This window comes from Neoarius graeffei, chromosome 26, assembly GCF_027579695.1.
Source record: "Neoarius graeffei isolate fNeoGra1 chromosome 26, fNeoGra1.pri, whole genome shotgun sequence".
Classification (NCBI taxonomy): domain Eukaryota; kingdom Metazoa; phylum Chordata; class Actinopteri; order Siluriformes; family Ariidae; genus Neoarius; species Neoarius graeffei.
In genome coordinates this window covers 24,438,755-24,453,213 of record NC_083594.1, presented here as the reverse complement: position 1 = coordinate 24,453,213, position 14,459 = coordinate 24,438,755, and the positions used below count along the sequence as shown (strand labels likewise).

The 14,459-nt window shown below is 46.9% G+C and overlaps 1 protein-coding gene across 6 annotated transcripts in view; it reads right to left on the bottom strand.

Annotated features, from left to right (window-relative positions):
* stab1 (stabilin 1) overlaps positions 1 to 14,459 on the bottom strand; it is a 403,938-nt gene that overhangs the window by 248,301 nt on the left and 141,178 nt on the right. For all 6 annotated transcript variants that reach the window (XR_009651684.1, XM_060910924.1, XM_060910926.1 and 3 more), the window contains one exon: positions 3,404 to 3,505. Coding sequence is in view for 5 of the 6 variants with exons in the window: in XM_060910924.1 (XP_060766907.1) it covers positions 3,404 to 3,505 (102 nt within the window). In the remaining variant the exon portion in view is untranslated. The remainder of the gene's footprint in view (positions 1 to 3,403; positions 3,506 to 14,459) is intronic.

Here is a 14,459-nt window from a genome sequence, read left to right as displayed (position 1 = left end):
CCAAACTCTTTAGAGATGGTTTTCTAACCTTTTCCAGCCTGATGAGCATCAACAACGCTTTTTCTGAGGCCCTCAGAAATCTCCTTTGCTTGTGCCATGATACACTTCCACAAACATGTGTTGTGAAGATCAGACTTTGATAGATCCCTGTTCTTTAAATAAAACAGGGTGCCCACTCACACCTGATTGTCATCCCATTGATTGAAAACACCTGACTCTAATTTCACCTTCAAATTAACTGCTAATCCTAGAGGTTCACATACTTTTGCCACTCACAGATATGTAATATTGGATCATTTTCCTCAATAAATAAATGACCAAGTATAATATTTTTCTCTCATTTGTTTAACTGGGTTCTTTTTATCTACTTTTAGGACTTGTGTGAAAATCTGAGGATGTTTTAGGTCATATTTATGCAGAAGTATAGAAAATTCTAAAGGGTTCACAAACTTTCAAGCACCACTGTATGTATGTATGTATATATATATATATATATATATATATATATATATATATATATATACACTATATATATATATATATATATATATATATATATATATATATATATATATACACACACACACACACACACACACACACACACACACAATTATATATATATATATATATATATATATATATATATATATATATATATATATATATATATAAAATCCTGATTCCAAAAAAGTTGGAACAAAGTACAAATTGTAAATAAGAACGGAATGCAATAATTTACAAATCTCAAAAACTGATATTGTATTCACAATAGAACATAGACAACATATCAAATGTTGAAAGTGAGACATTTTGAAATTTCATGCCAAATATTGGCTCATTTGAAATTTCATGACAGCAACACATCTCAAAAAAGTTGGGACAGGGGCAATAAGAGGCTGGAAAAGTTAAAGGTACAAAAAAGGAACAGCTGGAGGACCAAATTGCAACTCATTAGGTCAATTGGCAATAGGTCATTAACATGACTGGGTATAAAAAGAGCATCTTGGAGTGGCAGCGGCTCTCAGAAGTAAAGATGGGAAGAGGATCACCAATCCCCCTAATTCTGCGCCAACAAACTGTGGCGCAATATCAGAAAGGAGTTCGACAGTGTATAATTGCAAAGAGTTTATATATATCATCATCTACAGTGCATAATATCATCAAAAGATTCAGAAAATCTGGAAGAATCTCTGTGCGTAAGCGTCAAGGCCGGAAAACCATACTGGGTGCCCATGATCTTCGGGCCCTTAGACGGCACTGCATCACATACAGGCATGCTTCTGTACTGGAAATCACAAAATGGGCTCAGGAATATTTCCAGAGAACATTATCTGTGAACACAATTCACCGTGCCATCCGCCGTTGCCAGCTAAAACTCTATAGTTCAAAGAAGAAGCCGTATCTAAACATGATCCAGAAGCGCAGACGTCTTCTCTGGGCCAAGGCTCATTTAAAATGGACTGTGGCAAAGTGGAAAACTGTTCTGTGGTCAGACGAATCAAAATTTGAAATTCTTTATGGAAATCAGGGACGCTGTGTCATTCGGACTAAAGAGGAGAAGGACGCCCCAAGTTGTTATCAGCGCTCAGTTCAGAAGCCTGCATCTCTGATGGTATGGGGTTGCATTAGTGCGTGTGGCATGGGCATCTTACACATCTGGAAAAACACCATCAATGCTGAAAGGTATATCCAGGTTCTAGAGCAACATACCGTACCATCCAGACGACGGTTTTTCAGGGAAAACCTTGCATTTTCCAACATGACAATGCCAAACCACATACTGCATCAATTACAGCATCATGGCTGCGTAGGGTCCGGGTACTGAACTGGCCAGCCTGCAGTCCAGATCTTTCACCCATAGAAAACATTTGGTGCATCATAAAACAGAAGATACGACAAAAAAGACCTAAGACAGTTGAGCAACTAGAATCCTACATTAGACAAGAATGGGTTAACATTCCTATCCCTAAACTTGAGCAACTTGTCTCCTCAGTCCCCAGACATTTACAGACTGTTGTAAAGCGAAAAGGGGATGTCTCACAGTGGTAAACATGGCCTTGTCCCAACTTTTTTGAGATGTGTTGTTGTCATGAAATTTAAAATCACCTAATTTTTCTCTTTAAATGATACATTTTCTCAGTTTAAACATTTGATATGTCATCTATGTTCTATTCTGAATAATATATGGAATTTTGAAACTTCCACATCATTGCATTCCGTTTTTATTTACAATTTGTACTTTGTCCCAACTTTTTTGGAATTGGGGTTATAATGTGTGTGTGCGCATAAAATCTTCCGGAAGAATTTCAAAGCGACATTCACTAGATGGCATATCAGAGAAAAACCATCCCAGTCCACCAACTTTCTAAGTTGAACTGCAAAATGTTTTGCATTTTTATGGCCTTAAATCCAAAATGACAAGCTCTATCTCTCTTCAGATTTTCCACTGTCATCATGAATGTTGCCACTGGCTGCATCTCAAATCACAACCTTACATTCAAAAGTATTTACTAATTAGAAAACAAGAAGGTTGGTACTCAAACAGACCCCATGAGATGTTTTTAAAATTCAAACATTAATTGTTACTGGAAAAAAATAGGTAGTATTCACTCACAGTCTAGAATAGTACATGAGCATGCAATTTGAGATACAATGTCAGTTTGTTTAACTGAGGTAGGTGGTGGGGGAAATTTGTACATTTGGCTGAATTACACTAGTGCAGCATGTCAGGATAGTAAAGAAAACTAAATTATTAATTTAAATGTGGCATGTCTGAATGTGACTTCCAGCAACTTTTCAAAATATCAGCACACAAAATATCCATCCATTATCTGTAGCCACTTATCCTGTTCCACAGGGTCGCAGGCAAGCTGGAGCCTATCCCAGCTGACTATGGGCAAGGTACATCCTGGACAAGTCGCCAGGTCATCGCAGGGCTGACACACAAACAACCATTCGCACTCACATTCACGGTCAATTTAGAGCCATGAATTAGCCTAACCTGCATGTCTTTGGACTGTGGGGTAAATTGGAGCACCCAGAAGAAACCCACGCGGACACAGGAAGAACATGCAAACTCCACACAGAAAGGCCCTCGTCGGCCACTGGGCTCAAACCCAGGACCTTCTTGCTGTGAGGCGGCAGTGCTAACCACTACACCACCATGCCGCCGCCACACAAAATATCTGTCTTTGATATTTCTAATATTAATTACTAAAATAACTGAATGAAACAAAAGAGGAGATTGTGGGTTTCTCTCGTGACCAGATTTGTAAGTCAAGCAACATAAGTTTGTGACCCATAGTTTTGGAAACCCTGGTGTATAGGCTGGTGTGTGTGTGTGTGTGTGTGTGTGTGTGTGTGTGTGTGTGTGTGTGTGTGTAGGATAGCATGTATTTACCAGTGCTGCTTCCCTGAACAGGCTGAATGAGGGAGTCTTATTTAGGACCTCCATGAGATCAGGGGGAGGAGGAGGGATGTCGGAAATGGGTGGTTTCAGAACCTGACACAAAACAAACAATTTGTTTAGCACAGTGATTTGTTCAAGGAAGCCTCTCATAGTATAAATCTGAAATATAATTCAGTACTAGGATTCATGACTAAAAATACCATATAAATAGATTTTTTTCCAAAATGTATTGGTATTTACATTTAAGTAGTATTTAAAGTGGAGAAAAGGGTTACATTGTGAATAATAATATTCCAATTTAATAAGAATATATAATATACAGTGGATATAAAAAAAGTCAACACACACTGTTAAAATTGCAGATTTTTGTGATGTGAAAAATGAAACCAAGATCAGTCATGTCAGATGTTTTTCTACCTTTAATGTGATATAGCAACTAAGAAAATATTTAGTGAAAAAGAAATAGAAAGGCCCCTCCTAGAACTGCCACCTTATTGTGGTGGAGGGGTTTGTGTGCTTGAATGATCCTAGGAGCTTTGTTGTCGGGGGCATTATGCCCCTGTAAAGGTTTTCCAAGGCAGACAGGTCCTAGGTGACAAGCCAGACCAAGAGCAGTTCACCAAAACCCCTAATGGAGCAACAACCAAGGACCGAGACGTCGCCCGGTATGGTGCAGCCGGGGCCCCACCCTGGAGCCAAGCCCGGGGTTGGGGCTCGCATGCGAGCGCTTGGTGGCCGGGCCTTTGCCCATGGGGCCTGGCCGGGCTCAGCCCGAAGAGGTGACATGGGCCCGACCTCCTGTGGGTTCACCACCCACAGAGGTAGCAGTAGGGGGCTGGTGCAGTGTGGATTGGGTGGCAGTCGAAGGCAGGGGCCTCGACAACCTGATCCCCGGACACAGCGGCTAGCTGTTGGGACATGGAATGTCACTTTGCTGGGGGGGAAAGAGCCTGAGCTTGTGAGGGAGGTTGAGAGGTACCGGCTAGAGATAGTTGGGCTCACCTCCACGCACAGCTTGGGCTCTGGAACCCAGCTCCTTGAGAGGGGCTGGACTCTCCACTTCTCTGGAGTCGCCCATGGTGAACAGCGGCGGGCTGGTGTGGGCTTGCTTATAGCTCCCCAGCTCAGCCGCCATGTGTTGGAGTTTACCCCAGTGAACGAGAGGGTCGCCTCTCTGCGCCTTCGGATTGGGGAGAGGGCTCTTGCTGTTGTTTGTGCCTACGGGCCGAATAGCAGTGTAGAGTATCCGGCCTTCTTGGAGTCCCTGGGAGAGGTACTGAGGGGTGCTCAGACTGGGGACTCCATTGTGCTACTGGGGGACTTCAGTGCTCACGTGGGCGACGACAGTGACACCTGGAGGGGCGTAGTTGGGAGGAACAGCCTCCCTGATCTGAACCCAAGTGGTGTTTTGTTATTGGACTTCTGTGCTAGTCACGGTTTGTCCATAACAAACACCATGTTCGAGCATAGGGGTGTCCATAAGTGCACGTGGCACCAGGACACCTTAGGTCGGAGGTCGATGATAGACTTTGTTGTTGTTTCATCTGATCTCCGCCCCTATATCTTGGACACTTGGGTGAAGAGAGGGGCTGAGCTGTCAACTGATCACCACCTGGTGGTGAGTTGGATCCGCTGGCGGAGGAGGAAGCTGGACAGAACTGGCAGGCCCAAACATATGGTGAGGGTCTGCTGGGAACGTCTGGCCGAGCACTCTGTTGGGGAGGTCTTTAACTCCCACCTCCAGGAGAGCTTTTCCCAGCTTCCGGGGGAGATGGGGGACATTGAGTCTGAGTGGACCATGTTCTCTACCTCCATTGTGGATGCGGCTGTTCGGAGCTGTGGCCGCAAGGTCTCCGGTGCCTGTCGCGGCGGCAATCCCCGAACCCGGTGGTGGACACCGGAAGTAAGGGATGCCGTCAAGCTGAAGAAGGAGTCCTATTGGGCCATGTTGACGTCCAGGACTCCTGAGGCAGCTGACAGGTATTGGCAGGCCAGGCGTGCTGCAGCTCGGGCAGTTGCGGAGGCAAAAACTCGGATCTGGGAGGAGTTCGGGGAGGCCATGGAGAAGGACTATCGGTCGGCCTCGAAGAAATTCTGGCAAACCGTCTGGCGCCTCAGGAGGGGGAAGCAGTACTCTGCCAACACTGTTTACAAGTGCGGGGGGGGAGCTGTTGACCTCGACTGGGGACATTGTTGGGCGGTGGAAGGAATACTTTGAAGATCTCCTCAATTCCACCATTATGTCTTCCATTGAGGAGACTGAGGCTGATGACTCAGAGGTGGACTCGTCCATTACCCAAGCCGAAGTCACTGAGGTGCTTTGCAAGCTCCTTGGTGGCAAGGCACCGGGGGTGGATGAGATCCGAAATGAGTTTTCTTCGCAGGGTGGCTGGGCGCTCCCTTAGAGATAGGGTGAGAAGCACAGTCACTCGGGAGGAGCTCGGAGTAGAGCCGCTGCTCCTCCACATCGAGAGGAATCAGCTGAGGTGGCTCGGGCATCTTTTTCGGATGCCTCCTGGACGCCTCCCTGGGGAGGTGTTCCAGGCATGTCCCCCCGGGAGGAGGCCCTGGGGAAGACCCAGGACACGCTGGAGGGACTATGTCTCTCGGCTGGCCTGGGAACACCTCGGTGTTCTTCCCGAGGAGCTGGCCGAGGTGTCTGGGGAAAGGGAAGTTTGGGCTTCCATGCTTAGACTGCTGCCTCCACGACCCAGTCCCGGATAAAGCGGAAGAAGACGAGATGAGAAATAGAAAGGAAAACAATGTAGGCTCAAAACATAGCCATGCCTCAATATCGACATTGTTGGAAATGTCAATACTGGGACATGGCTATGTTTTGATTTTAGCCCACAAATTCATTTGTCCCTCAGACATGCTGGAGACACAGGAATTTCATCACACAGTCCCCCTCCCAGAGGATCCAAATTGCTGATTCAGAAGATAACCTCTTTTGTTTAAGCATCACACAAATCTCATGACCAGGGACATCTGGTTTACCCCCTCTTCACAAAGCCTACCAACAGAAGATAACAAACAAAAACCCATTTATGGATTAAGTGACTATATTTTAAGATTGCCAGACAGTCATAAAAGTCTGCCATCCTGGTGCCTGCCTCTAAGACACGATGGTTTATGACCCCAAAATGACCTCTGACATAGAATTTCATGAAAACCTCAGAACAAAGAAAGATTTTATTTTTATGAATGAAATGGCCACTTATTTAATTCAACAAACATTTTCAACTAACTCAGCATTTTATAGACTCTGCTGAAAGGCTCTTGGCCACAAACAAGTATTTAGCCAAACTGAAATAATGAAACATTCAGGAAATGCATGCACACACATTTGCATGTACACACACACAAACACCCACTACGTGGTCAGAACAAAGGAAGATGTTCTTCAGTCAGACAAAAGTGTTTAAGAATGGATTTACTGACAGACCAATGTGTTTTGTGTGTTTGTCTAAAGATTAGAACAATCAGTATTTTAATCCATGTGAACATATCCTGCCTATTTCTAATCTAATAAGTATGTTTATGCCAAATAACTAATAATTTGTGAGTGGATAAAGATTCTCTTTGAGGTCATTTTGAAGCTCTGACTCTTCCCAGATTAAATCTAATATGTAATTTACAGGGGCAGCACGGTGGTGTAGTGGTTAGCGCTGTCGCTTCACAGCAAGAAGGTCCGGGTTCAAGCCCCGTGGCCAACGAGGGCCTTTCTGTGTGGAGTTTGCATGTTCTCCCCGTGTCCGCGTGGGTTTACTCCAGGTGCTCCGGTTTCCCCCACAGTCCAAAGACATGCAGGTTAGGTTAACTGGTGACTCTAAAAATTGACCGTAGGTGTGAATGTGAGTGTGAATGGTTGTCTATGTGTCAGCCCTGTGATGACCTGGCAGCTTGTCCAGGGTGTACCCCGCCTTTTGCCCGTAGTCAGCTGGGATAGGCTCCAGCTTACCTGCGACCCTGTAGAACAGGATAAAGCGGCTAGAGATAATGAGATGTAATTTACATTAGTATGTGTTTATCCATAAGTTTTGTAACAAAGTATAAAACTTGCACCTCCGGAATGTCTAGGATCACATTTCCCCAGACCTATCTCCCAAGGGGCAAGGTCAAAACCCCATTGACCAGACTGCTATTTTGCATAATTAAATATGCATGAACTTGCAACAAAACCATCATGCAAACTCTGAAACTTGGAGCTCTTTGTTTAAAGGAAGACTCACGGACCCGTTCTATGTATTTCCACTCTGTAAACACACCACTTCCATCAGTAACTCCAAGATTCAACCATTCAAGAAACTTTCAGCTCTTCATTGTTTTCCATCATTACAAATCTCCATTCTGCAAATGCATCGCTTCCATCTGCAACACCAAAGATTCACCATTCAAGAAATTTCAAGACCTTCCAAAGCTGAGAACTTCTAAATTCCAAGAGACTTTAGATGCTCCAGCCATCCGGATACTTTGAATGCTTCCTCAGACCAATGCAAGCTGCTTCACGAAGGCAAAGCTATGAGGACTCTCTTAAATGCAAGTATAAAAACTTCCATGCAATTTTGATAACCTAGGTGCTTTATTTTGAACTGCCTAACTCTTCTTCTGCATAACTTAATTATTCTAAGTTTAATTCTACCTCAAAGTGGCTCACTGGGTTCTCAGGCGTAAATGCTTAAGTCAATAACCCAATATTATGTTTACATATAAGATTGTGTATTTTGGGAAATTTCATTTCCACATTCCACTCATTTCACAATTGTTTATTAATTATATTTGTTAGTGTTTGTGTCTCAGTTGTGTCATAGTTTTAGGAATAAGTGCTCTGTGTGTGTTATAAAGATTTGTGACTCATTGTCTGCTTTTCTCATGATTTTAGTTCCTAGATTGTTTGCTTTCTGTTACCTATGCGTTTTAATAAAATAGTATTTCCCCTAAGTTACAACAGAACTCTCTTTGGCTTCACAGTAAGAGGAGTTTCGATATGGTCTTATTACAAACATCTATTTATGACTATTTTTGGTGGATGAAATAGTTCCCATTTATGTAATAATTCTGAGTTACTATTTTATTTCCCCTTTAATTTGAGCTAAAAAATTCCTACACTTACAATAACCTAGTTGCATATAGTCACAGGAAAAAGAAAATACACCCTCCTTCAATTCTATGTTTATATTTATCAGGGCCTACACAATTGTGTGGTCTTCACAACCTTCTATAAACAAATAAATGACCTCAGTGACAGAAAAACACAACAGATTTCAATATGCAGTAATGTGTGTGTATGTGTGGCAACAGGGGCGTGGCCAAGCAGCAGTCTGTGAATGGAGGGTGGGGTCGGGGAAGGTAAGTGGCTAAGTCATTCCACCTGCTGTCAGTTGTGTGTGTGTGTGTGTGTTTGTTACATGGATGGAGCATAAAAGGAGAGAGAGCAGAGAAAGGGAGCTCTCTCCCCGACCACAACGCATGTGTGAGTGAGTGAGAGAGAATGAACAAATGAAAGAAAGCAAGCAAGCAAGCTGAAAAGCTAAATAAAGTGGTTTGTGTAACATTAACTCTCGCCTGCCGTGCTTCTGTGCTCCACCCACATCAGGAATTGTTACAGTGGTGCCGAAACCCGGGAGATAAGAAGGGAACCACCCCATGGAGTCCTCCCCATTTGAACAGCTCAGCCTTGCCCTCACTACCGCCCAGCAGAACCATTATCAAGTGCTGATCACCCTCCAGAAGGAGCAGCAGCAATGCTTCAAAGCCTTGATGCTGGCCCAGCAGGAAGATCGCCAGGCGTTCCGGCACCTGCTTGCATCAGCAGGGCCGTCAGCCACCGCTGCCGTCACCCTCACGAAGAGGGGACCACAGGACGATCCGGAAGCGTTCCTCACTCCCTTCGAGCAAGCAGCCGAGGCATGGGGGTGGCCGCAGGAGCAGCGCATGGCATGCCTCCTCCCGCTCCTGACTGGTGAGGCGCAGCTCGCAGTGCAGCAGCTCCCTGCTGACAGCCGACTGGTCTATGCTGACCTAAGGAAAGCCATTCTGCAGCGGTTCGGCCGCTCCCTGGAACAACATCATCAGCGCTTATGGATGATGGCACTGGAAGAGGTCAGCCGGTCGTTTGCATTTGGCCAGCAACTCCGGGACGCCTGCCGGTGGTGGCTGAGGGCGGAAGACCGCGACGCTGACGAGATCATCAATCTGGTGGCACTGAAGCAGTTTATCTCTCGACTTCTGGAAGGAATGGCGGAATGGGTCCAGTGTCACCACCCGGCGTTGCTGGAACGAGCTATCGAGCTGGCGGAGGACTATCTGGGGACGGCTCCGACGGCAGGCAGATGAAGTGTCTCCCCTCACTTCTTTTCTCTCTTTCCCTCTCTCTCTCCTGTCTCTTGGCCCCTTCTCCACCCCATTCCCTTGCCACGAAGGCGGCGGCTGGCTCCTCCCCAGACGGCCCATCGCACCCATGGTGTCCTCCCATCTCCCTCTTCTGTGTCTGTGTTGTCTCCCCCTCAGGTGAGTGACACCCATAACACCAGTGCAGAGGGAAAGCTTGGGCCGGTGTGCTGGCGCGGCGGGGAATTGGAGCATCTCCAGAGTCAGAGCTCCGCAAGGGAGGTGGGTGCTGTAATCTGGATCCCTGACGCGCCAAAAACTGCCCCCGATCAGGCCAGAACATATCGTATACCGGCAAGTATTCAAGGGGATACATATCATGCTTTGGTGGATTCCGGTTGTAATCAGACCTCAATTCACCAACGCCTGGTGTAAGGTGAGGCACTGGGGAGAGTACAAGCAGTGAAAGTGTTGTGTGTGCACGGGGATGTTCACCATTACCCTCTAGTGTCTGTCCATATTCTATTCCGGGGCCAAATGCATAGAATAAAGGCAGCAGTTAGTCCTCGTCTTACCCACTCATTGATTTTGGGTACTGATTGGCCGGGATTTAAAAAACTAATGGAATATTTAACACGTAGTGGGTCCTGCCCTAGTAGGTCACGCGAAGATCCCGGTGTGGCATTGGCTGGAGAAGCTGTCACAGAGCCGTCTACATCAACACCACGTCAGAGTGAGGAGCAGCCCGCTCCTCCTCCCTCTCTTGGGGGATTCCCTTGGGGATTTCCCGTTAGAGCAGTTGCAAGACGAGACTCTGCAGCATGTGTTTGACCAAGTGAGAGTAATCAATGGTCAAAGTCTTCAGCCAAGCGCAGCACCGACCTTCCCCTATTTTGCCATTATTAAAGATAGATTGTACCGAGTGACGCAGGACACTCAAACTAAGGAACGAATAACCCAGTTGTTAATCCCAAAGAGCCGTAGGGAACTCGTATTCCATGCGGTTCACTTTAATCCCGTGGCTGGACACTTGGGGCAAGACAAAACACTCGCACAAATAATGGCCCAGTTCTATTGGCCAGGGATTCACGGGGATGTCCGTCTGTGGTGTGCGGCATGCTGTGAATGCCAATTAGTAAATCCCGTGGCCACTCCAAAAGCGCCATTGTGCCCTCTTCCTCTAATCGAGACCCCATTTGAGTGAATTGGGATGGATCTCATTGGGCCATTAGATCAGTCAGCACAGGGATATCGCTTTATTTTAGTTCTAGTGGACTATGCAACGCGATATCCGGAAGCAGTGCCTCTCCGCAATATCTCAGCATGCAGTATTGCGGAAGTGCTCTTCCGCTTTATCTCCCAGGTCGGGATTCTGAAAGAAATCCTGACAGACCAAGGCACTTCATTTATGTCACGCACACTGGGGATTAAGTCTATCCGCACCAGTGTCTATCACCCACAAATGGATGGTTTAGTAGAGCGATTTAACCAGACACTCAAAAACATAATCCGGAAATTTGTAAGTGAAGATGCGCATAATTGGGATAAGTGGCTCGAGTCCCTGTTATTCGCAGTACGAGAGGTCCTGCAAGCCTCCACAGGGTTTTCTTCCTTTGAATTATTATATGGGCATAAGCGGCGTGGCATTCTGGATGTCTCATCTCATTATCTCCAGCCACTTTATCCTGTTCTACACAGACGCAGCGGCCCCTCTCTCTCCCGTGTTTTGTTTGTTTTCTTCGTAAAATGTGTTTTTCGGAGTGTCTTTCTCATCAATGTATGTCGGAACACAAGTACAGCCGACAGGAATTGTCGCAAATTCGGAACAGCAAGATATGCGATGTTTTGGACATTGAAACACGGATGCTACAGGAGCTGGGAATCCTGCGCAGACCTGCGGACTCGCCTAGCACGTTGACCCCAGGAAAGAGGCATCGACGGCGGTGCTCGCGAACTAGGAAGTGGGGGAAACGCAGAGGCATCCGGAACAGGCTAGCAGCTAACCCTACTCGGCCGGTCATACCATCTATCCTGCTAGCAAATGTCAGATCACTGGACAACAAAATGGACCACATTCGACTTCTAAGATCAGCGAACCGGACAGTAAGCAGCTGTTGTGTGTTCATTTTCACTGAAACATGGCTAAACGACAATATCCCTGACTCAGCCATACAACTGGAGCAGCTAACATGCTACCGAGCGGACAGAGAGCTCTCAGAAGGAGGTAAAAGTCGTGGCGGGGGCGTGTGTGTTTACATTCGAGATGAATGGTGCAGAGACGCTAAGGTAGTTTATAGACACTGTTCATCACTGGCTGAGTTCATGATCATTAAATGCCGTCCATTCTACTTGCCGAGAGAGTTTACCGTGATTCTGCTCGTCGCAGTTTACATTCCACCAACCAACAACAACAGCGAGAGAAATGCAGCACTAAACGAACTCTACCATGCCATCAGTGAACAACAGACAACACACACAGATGGTTTCATCATTCTCACCGGGGATTTCAACCATGCTGATCTAAAAACTGTTCTTCCAAAATACCACCAGCACGTGGATTTTCCAACAAGGGGAAAAAACACACTGGACATGGTATACACTTCCCATAAAGAAGCCTACAGAGCAACACACGTCCCCCAAATCGGACTATCAGACCATGAAACTGTCCTGCTACTGCCCGCATACAGACAAAAGGCGAAACTTGCCAAACTGGTTCCAAAAGAGGTGAGAGTATGGCCAGACGGCGCCCAAGCTGCTCTCCAGTACTGCTTTGAAATAACTGATTGGGACGTTTTCAGACAAGCAGCCACCTACAACAACCAAACAGACATTGAGGAGTACACAGACACCGTGGCCTCCTACATCACCAAGTGCATTGATGATGTGACGTACACAAAAACCATCATCACTCGGGCCAACCAGAAGCCATGGCTGACAGGGGATGTCCACAGGCTGCTGAGGGCTAGAGATAAAGCCTTCAGAGCTGGGGATGAAGCGGGCCTGAAAATAGCAAGAGCCAGCCTGTCACGAGGCATTAGGAAAGCAAAAAAGGACTACACACAGAAAATAACCTCCCACTTCAGAGATAGCAAAGATGCACAGAGCCTATGGAAGGGCATCCAAGCTATCACTGACTACAAGCCCGCACCACAAAGCTGCGAAAGCAACACACCTCTGCTGAACGACCTGAACAGCTTCTTCGCACGTTTCAAGGAACAAAACAACACCCATCCACAGAAAACACCACCCCCACCTCACAACCAGACACTGTGTCTGTCTGTCGCTAGCGTGAAGAGAGCACTCACCAACATCAACCCACACAAAGCAACAGGCCCAGACAACATCCCTGGTCGGGTGCTGAAGGACTGCGCTGAGGAACTAAAGCATGTCTTCACTGACATCTTTAACACCTCACTGGAACAAGCCATCGTCCCCTCCTGCTTCAAAGCCGCCACCATCATACCCGTGCCAAAGAAGCCATCACCATCCTGCTTCAACGACTACCGTCCTGTAGCACTGACACCCATCATTATGAAGTGCTTCGAACGACTGGTCATGGCACACATCAAATCCACCCTCCCACCCACCCTGGACCCCTTCCAGTTCACATACAGGGCCTGACGCTCCACAGAGGATGCAATCTGCTCTGCTCTTCACCCAGCCCTCACTCACCTGGAGAAAAAAGATTCATATGTGAGAATGCTGTTCATTGACTTCAGCTCAGCATTCAATACCATAATACCCCAACAGCTGATCTGCAAACTGGACAAGCTGGGCCTCAGTACCTCCCTCTGCAACTGGTTACTAGACTTCCTCAGCAAGAGACCACAAGCAGTACGTGTCGGCAACAACACCTCGAGCACCATCACACTAAGCACAGGAGCTCCACAAGGCTGTGTGCTCAGTCCTCTGCTCTTCATACTGCTGACACACGACTGCAAAACAACCTACAGTACCAACCACCTGGTGAAGTTTGCAGACGACACAACTCTGGTGGGTCTCATCACCAATGGCGACGAGACGCACTACAGGACTGAGCTGGACCTTCTGGCCAAGTGGTGCAGAGATAACAACCTCCTGCTGAACGTCAGCAAGACAAAGGAGATTGTTGTCAACTTCCAGAGAGGCCACAGCCAACACCTGCCACTGACCATCGATGGTGCTGCTGTGGAGAGAGTGAGAAGCACAAAATTCCTTGGAGTGCACATCAGCGAGGACCTCTCCTGGACCAACAACACTGCATCACTGGCCAAGAAAGCCCAACAGTGCCTCTACTTCCTGCGCAAACTGAAGCACGCCAGTGCCCCACCACCCATCATGACTACGTTCTACAGAGGGACCATTGAGAGCATCCTCTCCAGCTGCGTCACTGTATGGGGCGGGAGCTGCACTGACCACAACAGGAAAGTCCTGCAGCGTATAGTGAACACAGCTGGGAAGATCATCAATGCACCCCTCCCCTCCCTGCAAGACATATACACCACCCGCCTCACCCGCAAAGCTCTCACAATCGTGAGAGATGAGACTCACCCAGCACACAACCTGTTTAGCCTCCTGCCCTCTGGAAAGAGGTACAGGAGCCTATGGTCCATAACCACCAGACTCACCAACAGCTTCATCCACCAGGCTGTCAGGATGCTGAACTCTCTCCCCTCTCTCCCATCACTGACAGCTCCACCCACCAGACAGCCAAGAAGTTAGGATCTTGCCCCCCTGC